Here is a 17,813-nt window from a genome sequence, read left to right as displayed (position 1 = left end):
CACACCTCTTTCTAAGCTCTGACAAAGTTGACTCTGATAACGACAATGACCATCTTAATTTCCCCTTAGAATATTTGAACACTATTAACCCAGCCGGATTACCACAACACAGTCTTAGCCTTAAAAACGTAACAATAATCATGCTATTAAGAAACCTTAACACTAAACAGGGTTTATGCAATGGTATACGTTTAGTCGTCTACACCATGACACACAATGTTATTCAAGCAACAGTTCTTACAGGATCACATGCTAACAATACTGTTCTAATTCCTAGAATTGACCTTACAAGTTCTGACCTGCAATTACCTTTTACACTTAAACGGAAACAATTCCCCATTAAACCTGCCTTTGCCATGACCATCAACAAATCACAAGGACAAACCATGGACAAGGTTGGCATCTACCTATCTGAGCCCGTTTTTGGACATGGACAACTTTATGTGGCCTTCTCACAAGTTCGACGTTCACGTCAAGGACAAGACACCATCTTTACTACTAATGTTGTTTACAAAGAAATTTTCCAATAAACCTTTACACTGTGCCAAACACATTACTGTTTGCTTCCTATCTGCGTCATCTACACCTTCACACTATGCTATATCTCATTCATACATCACGCTCTTTGTCATTTCCCAACACCAGGGGTTGGCGAGCGAAGCGAGCAGGGGGCGGAGCCCCCTAGTATTAAAGATTCACCTCCCATCCAAGGATCGCTAAAGTCACTACTATACTGGGTGTACTGGGAAAAGTACCTTCAGGAAATGCACTGATGAATAAGTATATTACCTCCTAATGTCTTACTAATATGTGTTTGTTCATATAACATAAAAGCAGCTTTCACATACAAATCTTCTATCCTGCAGTGACATCTCCACTTCCACCGAGAACAGCAAAAGAAGATGCTCGAGGTTTAGAAAGACACTGGTGACAAGTCTTTAGTTGATGGATTGAATATGCAATAGCATATCTATCAATAGATAGGGAAGACATTGCAGACAATCTCTATCTATCTATCTATCTATCTATCTATCTATCTATCTATCTATCTATCTATCTATCTATCTATCTATCTATCTATCTATCTATCTATCTATCTATCTATCTATCTATCTATCTATCTATCTATCTATCTATCTATCTATCTTTGTGTTATGTAATGTAAGACCATTTCTGGATCATGCTTGCTCATCTGTTGCAAAATGTTATAATTAGAATAACATGCACAAAATTCTGTTCCCTGGGAAAAGTTAGAAATGCTTTAGTTGATGAGGAGCTTTGAATATCTAAGAATTGAATTTATAATCCATACGCTCTGTGAGTTCTTTCAGATTAATGAGAATTATATCGGTATGAACCCACAGAGATGGCTGGTTGTCTTCATTCTTTTGGTTACACATACAGTATTCTAGCTATCTGTTCTCATTATATTACATTAACCATACCAATACTGCTGTATTTGTACTTTTTCCTTATCATGCTTTTTGGTTGAAATGAATTGTTTTATAATATATGGTACAATAGCCATTGAACATATTTTGTGTAAATTCTATTTTTCTCACAAGTTATACAATACATGACCCCCATGACCCTGTGTTAGGAAATAGCGGGTTGGATAATGACTGACTGACTAACTATACAGTACACCCCCTGTAAATTGTGTACTAATTAAATAAAGTAGGCAAGGTAGAGGAGAAGAATTCCATCTAACTTGTGACAAATTTCAAGTAAAGTTAAAACTATAAAGTACATCACAAGAGTGGCCTATCCTAGGGAAAAGAACAATTGTCATTACTGTTTTGAAGTATTAATCCACACGTTTCTTCAATTGAAAAAATATTACCAAAACTTTCCTTCATACACGCTAACCTAAAGTTAACACAGATTAAGTTATATGATGTTTAAATGACAGTTTCTCAAAAATAAGTGATTTATTAGATTTGCTAACACGAATTTAGCATTTCTTTGCAATTTTCTTACAGATTTGCACATTCTTTAATTTTTTGGTCTCCAACTTCTGGATTAAGGTCACTTGCAGGTGTATAGATCTTCAGCACTTAAAACACCCCAGTGACAACATTTTCCTTTTCCTTTTTTGCATGCAAGAATTCAATGAGACATTTGCCCCCAACACATCTTTCATCTTGCTCTATACCATTTGAACAACCTCAATTAATGCTGCTGTTGTAGTTGAAGTTATTTAAATGGTGTCTACCAAGAAAATAAACTTTGCATCTCCTGAATGATGAACAGTTTTCTGGTATAAACATGCTTTACAGCTAGTTTACAGTATATTGAATTTTCAGTTTTGATGAAGCATATTGTCATACTGAATTCATTAAACTTGCTTGCTGCTTTTGAAAAGTATAATCAGTTGCAAAATTTCAACTAAAATCTTGGATATTGCCTGTTGAATATAAAAGGCTGTAGGACGTTTTTATTAAAATGAAAGTCAGCAGGCGTTCAACTTGAACTGACTATTATTGATTTACTGAGGAACCCCTAAGAGTGGCATGCTGAATCAAACATCATTGAGGAGTAACTCTATGAAAACCTCAAAAATGGTTTATTTACCTGATGTGGCCTCTCCCTTTAATATCTCTACAAAGATTACTGAGTCTTGAATAAAATTTGTATAAATAACGGGCATCCCAACTTACTTTTGACACCCACATCAAATATCTCTGTAAGTCATCTTTTTACCATTTCAAGAACATCGCCAAACTCCGCCCATTACTCACCCTGGCAGATGCAGAGAAGCTCGTCCATGCCTTTGTCTCTTCCAGGCTGGATTACTGTAATGCACTCCTCATTGGGATTCCTGGCAAGAGTATCCAGAGACTCCAGTATATTCAGAACAGCGCTGCCAGGATCCTGATGAGGGTGCAAAAGTATGATCACATCACCCCAATCCTGAAAACCCTTCACTGGCTCCCTGTTTCATTCAGAATAGAGTACAAGGTCTCCCTTCTTACCCATCAGTGCATTTATGGACATGCCCCTCTTTATCTACAGGAACTCCTTACCCCCCATAACTCCTTACGTTCCCTCCGCTCTGTACTCCCTAACACTCTTCAAGTCCCCAGAACTAAGCTCAGCAGCATGGGTGACAGGGCGTTTTCATCGGTGGCGCCGAGGCTGTGGAATGCCCTCCCTGATTACCTGAGAGCCCCACAGTCGACTGAGGCCTTTAAGCGAAACCTAAAAACTCATCTTTTTAGAAAGTCATTTTGTTAAAGTATTTTATAGACTCTTCTGTTCTTTTTTTTTTATTTTTTTTATTTTTTATTTTATTATTCTATTTTTACTCTGTAGCACTTTGGGATTGCTAAAATATAAAGTGCAATATAAATAAAATTTATTATTATTATTATTATTATCCTAATCTTTCCTTGTAAAGGTTGGTCAGTGTTTACATGAATGGCAACTTAAACACTTGTTATTTTTGCTTACTCTTGAATCTCACCTGTGTAATATGAGAGATCAAACACTACACATGGACATGTTTTTAATTTGCTCATTTAGAAATTAGATGAAGTATACTCTAAATGCAATGAGCAGTAAGCAGCTTCTATTATTCCACTCCAAAGATATTCTATATTTTCTGTTACAGAAATTCTGAATGAACATGATAACTGTCCTTATGTATACAATACTGACCAGAAGGACACAGATCTAGATGGAGTGGGAGATCAGTGTGACAACTGCCCACTGGTGCACAATCCTGACCAGGTACAGTAGCACAGTTTCATTATTTAAATAACAGAAGCAGTAGTACAGTGGCACAGTGGTTAATGCTACCCTCTTACTATTCTATGACCCCTGGCTTCAGTTCATAAGGTGGTTGCTGTCCATGTGGAGTCTACATGTTCAATTAATGTGCATATTGATATTCTGTGGTTTTAAACTACATTTTAAAGATATTCATGTCTGTGTGGGCCTGAAATGAATGAGCGTTGTTGTGTGCACTTTGGGTTGGACTAACATCCCCCCTAGGGTTGGTTCCTATTTTGTGATCAATGATACCATTAAAGACTGTCTGCCATTAATCCAGCGCTGTAAGGGGTTAGAAAATAGAAGGATGGATATGTATTTTTGGTAAACCCAATATTTAATAAAATATTACAATATCAGGTGAAACTTAAACTACTTTTTTGCTACATAATAAAGATATGCTTCAGCACAAATCTATATTTCAAATTGATTTTTTAATACCTTCAGGATTATCTAAAATTACTGAAACTCATATCTGCTTCATTTGTAACAAAAAAAAAGTAAGATAACAGAAAAAAGAATCTGAATTGATAGAAATTGTCCCCGCTTTCAGCAATACATTTATTTTTGCTTTTTCAAATGTCTGATGCAACATGATTAAGAGTGTAAAATGTAACCTGTGGGTTGATTTTTTTTAAAACCATTTCCTCTTGTTTAGACACAAATTAATTAAATTCTACTCTAAATCTGAATCAGGCTTGTTACTAGTTAGTGCCCAACAACAAATATGTCTTACCCTGATGGAAAAAGCCATCGTTCTCCTCCAGCTCTTGAAAAAACAGCTTAACACTGCAAGGATGAAGGATCAAAGTAAAATGTTTTGCTTTGCTCACATTGATATGCTGTATTTATGAATCTAGTTCAATTATAATCAAATATGCATATTAGAACTTGATTTATCTTTAGCTTAATAAGCTAAAGCACTCTTTTTTCTTTTCTTTGCTCAGAGGAAGAGGGTTCCTTTTGATTCCAGGAAAAAAAAAAGTTGGCTTTTTCTGGCCAGCCATTTGCTTGGAAAAAAGAAATACATCACAGGATGAACAATAAATAAATAAAACTTGCTAAGCTAAAGGGACATCAATACCATCATTCTTCTTCAATGCAGGCATGGTTCACTCCTTAACTTTGTTAGACCATCCCAGTCTTAAATTCTTCAGCAATGGCTACTTTACTTCTTATGAGTACAACTAGCAAGTTCTTTATCGTTATATTTATTGCCACAGATGACCATGTAATATCCATGTCTGATGGCCCATGTGGGGCAACACACTTCTTTTAGGGTGCCTTTTAACACAAAAAAGTATGAACAAGTTATATAATAAGATGGATCTACAAGGAATGGCAAACCTAACATGTTGCAAATTCTAGTAATTATGCTTTGCAATGAATCAGCAGCATCTATTGGTTATGATACTGGAGATATACTTATTTTTGTATTCAGTATAAACAATGCTAATTCCAGCACTTACAACTTATAATAACAAAAATGATAATTCTTTACATTTATATAGTGCTATTCTCACTACTCAAAGCACTTTACATAAAGACTGGGGGGGGGGGGGGGGGGGGGGGCACTTCAACCCCCACTAATGTGTAGCATTCGGCTTAATGATGCAACAGCAACCATTTTACATCAGTACACTTACCGCACATTAGCTGTTAGGTGGTGAAGGGGTGAGAGAGACAGGGGGTGATTAGGGGGACAGAATTACTTGGCAGTGGCGAGCTATTTATCCAGCACTGCAGGATATACCCTACTCTTTACAGTGGTTGCCCAGAGATCTTTAGTGACCACAGAGAGTCAGTAGATTTGTTTAAGGTCTCATTTGAAGGACAGCATTATTTTTACAGCTGAGTGTCCCCATTACTGCACTGGGGCATTGGGATTCAGACCACAGGGTTAGTGCCCCCTGCTGGCTTTACCAACACCTCATTCAGCAGCAGCCCAAGTTTTTCCTGGTTGGTCTCCCAATCAGGTACTTGCTGGGCCCAAACATGCATAGCTTCATGTGGATGACATGTCATGTGCATGTGGTACGACTGCGGGCTACTGGCAACTGCCTATGTAAACACTAGAACCCAATAAAATAAAGTAGTAACATATTTTTTTTTAATTTTCTTTAAGTATTATAGAAGAACTTGGAATGCTGAAGTGGTAATCAAGTATTTATTTTACAAAGCAAGGATTAATTGATTTGCCATAGCTATAATATGTAGAGAACAGAATTAAGCACCACTGACTTAAACAAACTAAAAAATCAGTGTGTTTACATGCACATGCACAATTGTGTTAAGGTGAATATCCTGATTAAGCCAGAAACCTGATTTCTCAATAATCTGCGCTTACATGAAAAAGTAATCATCTAGAATTCTCCTTTTGCAAAATTCCCTGACACCATTAATCTGTGTTAAACATCACCGTGAATGAGAATATGGAAGCATGGTGCCTGTGATAATTTTCTCGTGTTTTATAAATTTGTTTAGTCAAATCGACACTTTATTTATAGGTTTCTGTTACCGGAATACACATAGCAAAATCTTTTCTGCTTGGCAGTGCGATTGCGAGCCCTGTAAAGAACATGTGCTTCTTGCCTTACAACCAGTCCTGGTAGAATAATAATACAGGTATTTTCAATTCAATAAAATAAGTATTGCATTAGGTTATTTGTTGCTTTAAAAAGTAGTCGGACAACCAAGCGCACATTACTTTTAACATGTCATCATACTGCTCTTGAGAGCATTGTATGTGCAGCTCATCAACACAAATTTAGCGATTTTCTAAAATATTGATACAGATTAATTCAGCCAAAAGAAGGAATAAAGCAATCGCACAAACATTTGCCTCTAGACATGTATTTTGTGGATGCTTCTACCCGTGGCTGTGGCTGCAGAAATTGAGTGCGAAGCAAATAATGTGCAAGCTGACAGAGTACAACACACACACTCAGACTACAAAATCCTTACAAGTAACCCAGTTAAGGGTTTACATGGCCACATAATCGGGTTATTCACGGAAAAATCTACCTTAGATAATCAGGCTCCTCAGAGTCCAATAAACTGCTTTCTCTAAATGGAATAAGGGTTTACATTGTATTTTAAAATAAAGATTTCTGTGAATAATGAATAATGAGGTTATTGACGCACATGCAAATGTGCTACATGTGAAAGAAGTGACAAAGGTCTTTTTAGCTTATTCTAAGAATGACCACTGATGAACTCAGTTATAAATGAATGATTATAAATTCCAGGGGTCCTCAAAGAGACGCAGTCTTACTCTTTACCCCTAATACTGTACTTCTTTATTGCCAACCTAATTGAGGCTGAAGTCTATATATCTTTAACAATTAAATTTCTATTTTGTATTCTATTTTGTATACTTTTACATAACAGAAACCTGAACATTACAAACTTTCAGCTTTTTGCACATTTTTAAGATGGAATCCGAAGCTCGTTTAAAAAGCAACCAGGGTGCCACAGTTATTCCCTGTACTAGTTAAATTTGACATCAAGTCTAATAAATGTATATATTTTTATTTTTACACAGACAGACACAGATAATGATCTTGTGGGTGACCAATGCGACAATAATCAAGATATTGATGAAGATGGACATCAGAATAATTTGGACAACTGCCCATATATTCCAAATGCTAACCAAGCAGACCATGATAAGGATGGCAAAGGTGATGCCTGTGATTATGATGATGACAATGATGGAGTTCCTGACGATAGAGACAACTGTAGACTTGTGCCCAATCCCGACCAAGAAGATTCTGATGGTGAGATTTATAAAAGACATTTTTAAAGCATTACAGTTCATTTCTTACATTAGTTTGTTTTTTGTGAAATTGAGGCACATAGGGGCAGAAAATCAAATGTAGCAGGAAAACAACAACATAATTAATATGTTTGTCTAATTTGAAATACAAAAGCAGTTACCCTATAGTTGTCTTTTTGCTAAATATTGCTATAACCTTTTGCATTTAGTGAATTAGTAAATTATAGTGCCCATGTAAACATTCTGCATACTAAGTCAAGATTAGTATCACTTCAGGGAATTGATCTTATCAGCAACTGTGCAAACAAAGTCAGAAACATTTACAAATCGTCATGTTGTCCACATGTTAGATGTTCTGACTAGTGTTGATCGATGAAATTCCCAAAAGCATTTTTTGCAGCAAATTTACTGGTTTTGCTGGTGACCTTGCTTGCCCAACATTTTTCTGGAAATTCACTATCCTGCTGGCTTAGATAACGTTTTTCTCCCCAGTCCCCCATGATGCTTCACCAGCACAATATCCAAGAACTGTAGCAGCCAATGTTGGAATGGACATCTCCTTGAGTTTATGATGCTGTCTGCAATAATGGTCTAAAAAGTAGTGGAAAACTTGAAATACATTTAAACACAAAATGCACATGCAGATGGAATCTGAAAACATGTTGACATTTTCCAATTTTAAAAGTAATGTCTTTTTGTATGGACTCGTATGTGATCTGTCCATAATACATGAGCCTACCCCTTTAATAGCATTACCCAAGGTGCAAACAGGAAGGAGTGAAAAATCCGGTGTTGCACTTATTTGGTATAAGCGACAGTGAACAAGTAAAAATGTCAGAGAAAATTAAAAGACAAACTGGACTATTGCATTCAAGAGATGTGAGCAGTGAATTCATGTCTTCTACTCCTGTTGGACCTGTTCGTGAGAAATTTTACTGTTCTGATATTTTATTCTATTAGTTTTATCTCAGGGAGGCGCAATAGTGCAGTTTTTAGCGCTACTGCCTCACAGCTCACGTCACATTTTTGGCCACAAACAATCAGTCCGTTATAGTTGGCAGAAGTTTCCTTAGCCCTCAGGGACAGTTAAAAGACCATTGCACCATTATAACCTACTTGACACTGGTTCGGTTTCCTCTTCCCTATTGACTTCCTGAACATTTCCGTGATTTTGCCCAACTTGAGGCGAAGTGAATTCTTTGAGTATTGATCACTACTAGTGCTGACAATGAGAGTGAATTACGCATACAAGACTTGAGTAAAGATGCATACAAGTCAACAAGTTTTGATCACTTTGCAGAAGTTAGAAATTTAGAAGGTATTGATTAATTGAGCAAATTCTGAAATAACAAACATTTTTTCTCCAGTTAAAGGAGAGAATTGTTAAGCTATATCATCACTAGATACAGATGTGTGCAATTCATTGCATGGCTACTGTTTTTTACGGCAGTTAAGGAAATATCATTGGCCCTTGCTTCTTCAAATTTTGCTTTTTCAGTTGTTTATCTCTTTGAATGTATCATGGAATTCTAGAGCATAAATAAACAGAATGAACACAGCATACATCCTCAAAATTTGATTATTTCGTAGGTACTGTACACAATTGTGATGTTTGTCATACAAACCTTTGTTTAACTTTTTAGGATTTCCATCCCTTACCTGGAACTTTACAGGTACACCCCATTGACCCAAAACATTACTACATTGTCCTGACATGTGTTAACAAGAAAACTAAAGACAATTTGGAGAATAGTTAACGTGTAAATTCTATAAATTGTTTGTGTGAAGGAGGCTACTGTAAAAGTTATCTGCTTTATATACATTCTTTAAATGAAATGGATTAAAATTAGGGAATTTGCTTCATTTTGTTAATAAAAATTGGGAGTGGTCTCCCCTAGACTTTCCCATATACTCAAATATGGGGATGGATATTTCAGGAGTAAACTGCAAGACAATGATTATATTTTTATATTATGTACATTAAAGAACCAACAACAACACATCGAATCAAATTAATAATATATTGAACAATTATTATAAAAGTAAAGTTGAATAAATCAGACTCTGCAGCTGCATGAATAAAAGGTAAAGCACCACTTCTGGTTAACAGAAATCGCCCAAAAGTTGACAGAAATCTACGTTTTGTACCTAATACTTGTATGCAAAATTTGGTTCACCTAAGTGAAAGCGTACACAAGTTATCGTGTATACACACAGAAACACAGACATAATTCCAAAAATTGTATTGTCAGACTCAGGAAGGTCTAAAGTGTCAAGATTAATCAAAATCTCGAAATGGAATTTTTGGAGGATTTCAATACTTTCCATATACTTGGTATACGAGAAAGTCAGGGAGGTCTGAAACATCGAGATTCATCAAAATCTCAACATCGAATCTTTGGACAATTACAATACTTTCCCTATACTTCATATATGAGAAAGTAAAAATCAACTAGATTAATTTTGTTATTTTAAAAAACGTAGCCATAAGGGACTGTGTAGCAGATTTTCCGTTTTAAACTAATGCCCTTACCTCAGACAATATCCTGCCTCTAACTAAAATCTTACCTTTATTAAGCTTGCGATCACCCTGATGACACTACTCACCCTACTTGTAAAGATTTGTATCTTTTTCGTTCTAAGTGGTTGTAAAGCAGGCATTTGAGACTTACACACTTTGCTATTTACAGCTTCGTTAGACTGGAGGTCATCCTAATGACACTACATACCTAACAACTGCTTTGCTCTTTTGTGCGAAATGGCAAATATTTTTGAGCTCCTTGTTAAAATGTGTGTCTTTTTTATTCCAAATATCTGTGAAGCAGTCCTTTGAGATGTTCATACAAAGCTGTTAATATGAAGCATTAACTCTTTGGAACTTATTAAGACAGTTAACTAATTGTGATACAATATAGTAAATGAAGAGAGGAACACTTAATTAAAAGTGTTACATAAATCATTTAAGGTATTCCTACATATTAAATGTTGTAAACTAAATCATAAATTTCTGCTCTCAAAAAAGCATAATGTTGTTTATCTCTGATTTAATAGATTAAAGCAAACAGTCCAAATGCACGGAGATCAGTTAATGGAAGAAATTGTCCTACATGAAACCTGAAAGCAACCACAGCTCCAGCTTGGGAGCTTCCTTTAAAGGAGCTTTAGTAGGAAAGTGCAATGCCTTAACAGGAGAGATGACTTTGCAGACAAATACTTGTCAGGACTGTGTACCCAGAACTACTCAGAGGTTATATTTGCATGAAAGCCATTCCTATACACACTTAAGAAACTCTTCCTGTTTCCCCGTGACCCTATAACCTTGAGGTCCCAGTTTATTTGTAACAAGCATGACATTACTGGCATTCCTCAGGCCTGTGGTAGCAGGGTGTAGTGTTTCACTTTAAAGACATGAACTCATTTATTAGTGCTTTTTAAAATGTCTCTGACAAAATGTACCTAGCTACATGATGGATTTAAATGTCTTAGAAAGTTCTTGTAAGTTGCAGATATTTATTACAGAAGAATGGTTGGACCAAATGAAAAAATCAGCAACAGTATCCCTTTTTGACTCTTGGGCTCATAAAAATATTCACCAGGACTTGTCAGTAAATTAGGCAGCTTTTTGTATCTGTTGCATGCACAAAAGATACATATATCAACGAGCTTTAGCTGCTATCCCTCCAAATTCCCTAAAAAACACAATCAAAGTAAAATCTGTCTTATATGTAGTGGATTAAGGAATTATTCAGACCTAGACCCCCTCACTTCTGACATATTCTGCTATGTTGCAGCGTTGTCCTGAAATCATTTAAATTCAGTATTTCCCCACATCAAACAATAGTTAATACCCCAGATTGACTACATTAAAACAAGATTTTAGAAACTGTTGCAAGTTTATTAACAAAAATCAAGCTGAAATATCATATCAACACCAATATAAAAACCCTTTACTTGGAATTAAGATGAAGCAAATTTGGCAGAGATTATAGCCTGGGATCTTCTTGGTATAACGTGACAAGCACTGCACAACTGGATTTGGGGATAATAATAATTCTTTGCATTTATATAGCGCTTTTCTCACTACTCAAAGCGCTCAGCAATTGCAGGTTAAGGGCCTTGCTCAAGGGCCCAACAAAGCAGAGTCCCTATTGGCATTTACAGGATTCGAACCGGCAGCCTTCCGAATGCCAGTGCAGATCCCTAGCCTCAGAGCCACCCCTCCGCCTGATAAATTTTCTGATTTTCTGCCACTCTTCTCTTCAGATCCCCTCAAGCTCTGCCAGGTTGGATGGAGAGTTACAGTGGACAGCTAGGTTCAGGTCTCTCTAGAGATGTTCCTTTGGATTCCAGGCTGGGCTCTGACTGGGCAAATCAAGGATGTTCCCTGAGTTGACCCTAAGCCAGTTCTGTGTTGTCTTTATCTTGTGCATAGGGTCATTGTCCTGTTGAAAGGTGAACCTTTGGTCCAGTTTGAGGTGTAGAGCACTCTGGAGTAGGTTCCCATTAAGAATATCTCTGTACTCTCCCAACAACTCCACAGCATGATGCTGCCACCAGCATGCTTCACTGTTGGAATGGTATCACACAGGTGGAGCAGTGGCTGGTTTCCTCCAGACACAACACTAATCTTCCTTTCATCAGAACAGAGACTCTTGTTTCTCACAGTCTGAGAGTCCTTTAGGTGCCTTTTTGCAAACTCCAGGCATGCTTTCATGTTTCTTTTACAAAGGAGAGGCTTCTGCCTGACTACTCTGTCAAAAAGCCCAAATCAGTGGAGTGTTACAGTGAATGTTGTCCTTCTGGAAGTTTCTCCTATCTGAACACAGGTTTTCTGGACCTCAGTCAGAGTGACCATCAGTTACTTGGTGACCTTTCTTGGCCATTATACCATGATTGCTCAGTTTACCCAGGTGGGCAGCGCTAGGAAGAGATGTAGTTGTTCCAAACCTCTTCCATTTAAGAATTATGGGGGTCATTCCATTTCTGTGCCTCAACTTAATCCTGTCTCTAAGATCTGCAGACAATTATTTTCACCTCATGGCTTGTTTTTATTTCTCTGATACACATTATCAGCTCTGCAACCTTCTATAGACAGATGTGAGTCTTTCCTAATCGTGTGCATTCAATCAAACTGACTATGGGTGGACTCCAAACAAGATTTAGAAACATCTCAATGATGAACAATAGAACAGGATGTACTTGAGCCAAATTTCAAGTGAAATAGCAAAGGGTCTGAATACTTGTGTCAATCTAATACTTCTAGATACTATTTTTTATTTTTAATAAATTTGCAAAAAAAATTGAAAATTATGTATTTCTTTTCACATTTTTCAATCCGGGGTATCGAGTGTTGCTTGAAAAAAAAAGTAAACAATTTTCACTCAAGACTTGAAGGATTCTGAGTACTTTGTGAGTGCACTGCACCTTAAAACACTAGTCACGCTTTACCATAGCTGCAATATTCCTCATCAAATGTTCATTGGTGCAATTACATATCAGGAATGATTTCTAGTTTGCTTGCTTTCCCTGTGATTACCTGGAATTTTGTTTCTTTGCACATCCCAAGTTTCCCTCTTCAATGATTAATCTGCAGTTGTAAAAATCTCCTTATAGAAGCATATCTGGGTATGTGTGAATGAGTGTGTCCTGTGACAACTGACTTTATGGGTGGCTTTCTGCCTTGAGCCCAACACTTTCAGGATAAGTTTCACTTTCCCACAACCCCATGCTGGATAAATCAGTAGCAGAAAAAAAAATGATAGATGGAGGGACATTTAAGATAATAAACTAAAAGGTTATTTTGTAATGCCTATGTAAATTAAAAATCAAAATACAAGGTTTTAGCTGTTTAATTTTTTCCAGTCTCTCAGTTCCTTTGGCTCAACTTGGTTTTATGCTCCTAGTGCCAAAAGTCTGACTCAGCTTGGGTTGGATCAGCTATAAACTATTTGTATTACCCACTTTTAATGCCAAATGGCACAACATGCAGAAGATCTACATTAAGCAAGGGTTAAAAGAAATGGCTTCAAAACAACTGCTGAAGATGGCATAACCTCAGAATTATACTCATATGAATGTGCTACTCAAAACTGTTAGTATGCCATAAGGCTGTAGAAGATATTCTGCTGCTTGATTTGACAACTGATTAATAGTATTATGTTTGCACATTTGATAAAGTTATCATATCTGCTTGGCCTAAAGATATATTTAAACATACTGACTATGGCTTGGCCTCTTTCTCACTAGATCAGTGCTTTTCAAGCTGCATGTTTGATTTTATTTCATTTAAAAGGATAAAATGCATTTTGTAACCCACATTTATGTCGAAGATACACTCACATGACCAATATAGAAGTACAACAATTGTGTTCCAAAAAGAGATAAAAACATACATAAAATGTACATCAAACTTAAAAGAAACACACAGCCTTGTTCCCTTACCTATATCAGAGAGCTGCTGTATATGGCAAGAAAGGCCTTATGTGATTCATTACTGTATATACATTAAAACAACATATTGGTATTACTAAGATGAATGGAAATTATTATTCAATTGTATGCACAAAATGGCTCCACATACTCCAGTCAGGATAACACTAGATCAAATAGCACAATATACAGTACTTCTCTCATTCTGTTGTGTATATATTGTAAAATGTAACACTGCTATTGTCACTTTCCATGCCTGTAATATTGCTACTACAGTTACAAGCCATATTAAAAATTTTGGATGCGCGAAGTCTACCAGTGGGTGGCTTATCCACATCACAGCACCGCAAAAGCGGTGCTTTCCCTACACTTTTCCCAGACACCAGTTTTTCAGAGTGATACCATCGGGGATCCATTTTTGGTTTGCAAAAGACCCATCCACATGAAGACTCCAGAAAGAACCTTTATTTATTTAGATCCATAACAGGCTCCCTAGAGTATATTGCCATGAATAGATGGTAATAGATTTATGAAATACCAATGGGTCCTAATTTTAAAAAGATTCTTGCTGTATTCAATACCACAGGCTAAGTTCAGGGTTTTTAATCTGTTGGTGTCCTGCTACGTATCCTAACAAACATTAAAGATTTTTGTTTTGTTTTTTTCTCCATATTAGGAAGTTTTTCAAACTACAAAAAACCAACTTCATATGCAAAGAACCCGTCATAAAATGAAATGGTGCTTTATCAAGCAATGGCTCTATGAGGAACCAGACAACCCAGTAAAGAACCATAAAATACCATTAAAGAACTATTATTTTTAACAGTGTACTTCAGACCCAATAGCCCTATGGAAAGGGGGTACCTTTAAATTCTAAACTGGAACCACTTCCAAGGTTAGGGCTGAATCTTACAGGTCTTAGAGGCACTACACCACATTACTCTTTTGGTAGCAATATTTTTCCTGGATTTTTCTCTCCCTAATTGAATTTTTGAATATAAGGATTCTGTTTATTATGCAGTTTTTTGTTTTTGACACTTCTGCGAGATTTGTATGTTTTATTTTATTTACTGGTGCTGTCCACCATTTGTGACCCATGCTGTCACTGAGATGATGGGATAAAAAGACCCGTAAAAAGTGACATTTTTATCTGAGATTGTGGCTAATAACCCTTGCATGTGTTTTTGATAATTTTTTCTTTGTACTTTAGTAATGAATTTTGGCTCACCTTTCGACTTTGATTTTTGATGTTTTTGTGTTACGGAGTTAGTAGTCATATTTGTGATCTCCACCTTTGCTTGCCTTCTGACCATGTCTTATGGAAGGTAAACAATTTATACATTAAGCATAAATAGCATATATTAGCATTAATAGTCTTAAAAGTAATTAACAGCTTCTAAAAGCATTAGATTTAGCATAATTTAGACATGACAAACTAATAAGATATGCCAAGCAAATAGTTAAAATAAAGATCTTAGATTTATTGCATTTTCTAGTTAAAGTTTGAAGGAAAATTACCAGTATTAAGAAAGGAAAGATAGAACAGGAAAAGAATGATGTGCAGAAACTACCCGAAGACAGGAGATGGGGGAACAGGAGCACCTGTGTTCAAGGTTAGGAAACTGAGGAACGATACCACTGACATAATATAGAAAAATGGTTCTGGTAGGCACGTAAGAAGCCAGCTGGAACAGTGAGTCAGCAGAAACAGCAAAAGGAAGATGATGTAATATATGGAAAGTAAAATTAGTGTATTCATGTATTAGCATAAATAAATATAGACAAATATATAAGCATTAACCTTAGTGTAGATACTAATGAAAGTCAGGACTGCCAAGTAAATGATTAAATAAAAGTACATGCCATATTTCTTTTTAATTAAAGCTTCGCTTTAAGCCACCATTATAAAATAGTTTGAAAGGCCCAGGAAAGGAAATGACACAAGAAAGCCCAAAGATGGAAAAAAGAAAACATCTGCCCGGTCGAAGACCAATCAAAAATAAGCAAAACAGAAACTAGAGATGAACAATGGACAGTAAAAACAGGTGCAGAATGAGCTAATTGAACAAGGTCAGAGTGATAAGAAATGATATATAAGTTTTGGGTTGGCCGTATTGGGTTGAGTCTGTGTTATTTTTATTGTTATTTTATTGCAATAAAGTTATAGACTCTGTTTGCCTATCCTCTGAGTCTCCTAATAGCTTTCATTTCAGGTAAAAGCCTTTTGGTGACAATTTTTCACCACAACAGTCTCTGATCCTTTTCCTCATCTTGTATTAGATACTTAGCACACTATAGTTGCTCCACTCAGAGATGTATAACAGATGTATACCCATGTATTCTAGCTACCAGTGTCAGCGTCTGTCCTGGACCATTCTAGTGCCATATCTGACCCAGGAGACCCCCTTCATGGTAGTTATCTAAAAAGTACAATTGTTGCCATTAGTATATTTAAAAACCTGTTCGGTTTTGACTTGTTCCTAGCTACAGAGTGGACTAAACCAGCAACCTTGTGGTTTACAGTGTAGCTCTTTATCCCGTCAGTCACACTGACTACTTGAGTAGCAGAAGCAATCAAAATCATGTCAAACAGTTAAATGTACTCCTTTTAATGGGCTGCAGTATTCTGTTATTTCCATAAAAACATTAACAGCAAATTGTCTTTTCTAGGCGATGGACGAGGTGATGCATGCAAGGACGACTTTGACAATGACAGTATTCCTGACATCTTTGATGTTTGCCCTGAGAACAGTGCTATTAGTGTGACAGACTTCAGGAAATTTCAGATGGTCCACCTTGATCCAAAAGGTACCACTCAGATTGATCCAAACTGGGTGGTCCGTCACCAAGGCAAAGAACTTGTTCAGACTGCAAACTCGGATCCTGGCATTGCTGTTGGTAAGTGCTTGAAGTGCTTCTGTGGGAAAAAATTCTTTTAGCTTAATAAAGCTGAACATTCTTAATTTCAATTCATATGCTGGCAGTTCTGTTTTAATTTTGATGGTAGGGAGGTCTGAAGCACATTTTATTGCCTCTCTCATCGTGAACTCCACATTTTGATTGGATTAGCTACAGCAGTTTATTAAAATTAGTGCATGAATATATACCGTCTTCATTTATCACTTATTAAATGAAAATGTATTTCAAATAATGTTCAAAGAAACTGCCAAAAATGGCTTTTAAATCATTGTTATTTTCTGCTCTAGGTTTTGATGAATTCAACGCTGTAGACTTTAGTGGCACCTTCTATGTGAATACAGATCGTGATGACGACTATGCAGGATTTGTGTTTGGCTACCAGTCAAGTGGTCGCTTTTATGTGGTTATGTGGAAGCAGATTACCCAGACCTACTGGGAGGATAAACCCTCTCGAGCATATGGTTATTCTGGGGTCTCCCTTAAAGTGGTCAACTCAACCACAGGCTCTGGAGAACACTTGAGAAATGCCCTGTGGCACACAGGAAACACCCCAGGCCAGGTAGGCATAATCATTTTTTAACTGATAATGAACAACTTGAAACACTGATCTTAAATATTTGTTTACTAAAACAGACAGTCACAATGGCACATTTACTAAACAATTGCTGGAATGCACATATGGGTTGTGTAAAGTCTTCACCCCCCCCCCCCCCAAAAAAAAACAAAAAGAAAAATTATGGCTTAGCACGCTTTTGTGGCCTTGTTGTTATTTAGAACAGAAAACTGTAACCATTGTGAATTTTTCTTTTGTTATATGTTGTTTATGAGGATATGAATGTTAATTTGACACAAAACACCAAAACCACAGTCTCCTTAACCCAAATATCATTTATACCCTCAGACTGTTTATAGA

The 17,813-nt window shown here is 36.4% G+C and overlaps 1 protein-coding gene across 3 annotated transcripts in view; it reads left to right on the top strand.

Moving 5' to 3' along the window:
- Nucleotides 1-17,813, top strand: part of thbs2a (thrombospondin 2a) — a 93,948-nt gene that overhangs the window by 65,342 nt on the left and 10,793 nt on the right. For all 3 annotated transcript variants that reach the window (XM_028821005.2, XM_028821004.2, XM_028821006.2), the window contains exons 16-19: nt 3,614-3,732; nt 7,319-7,553; nt 16,652-16,879; nt 17,188-17,459. In XM_028821005.2, coding sequence (XP_028676838.1) covers nt 3,614-3,732; nt 7,319-7,553; nt 16,652-16,879; nt 17,188-17,459 — 854 coding nt within the window. The remainder of the gene's footprint in view (nt 1-3,613; nt 3,733-7,318; nt 7,554-16,651; nt 16,880-17,187; nt 17,460-17,813) is intronic.

The sequence above is a fragment of the Erpetoichthys calabaricus genome, chromosome 15 (assembly GCF_900747795.2).
Source record: "Erpetoichthys calabaricus chromosome 15, fErpCal1.3, whole genome shotgun sequence".
In the NCBI taxonomy this organism is placed as follows: domain Eukaryota; kingdom Metazoa; phylum Chordata; class Cladistia; order Polypteriformes; family Polypteridae; genus Erpetoichthys; species Erpetoichthys calabaricus.
The sequence above is the reverse complement of the archived record's forward strand: the minus strand, read 5'-3'. Positions and strand labels throughout refer to the sequence as shown.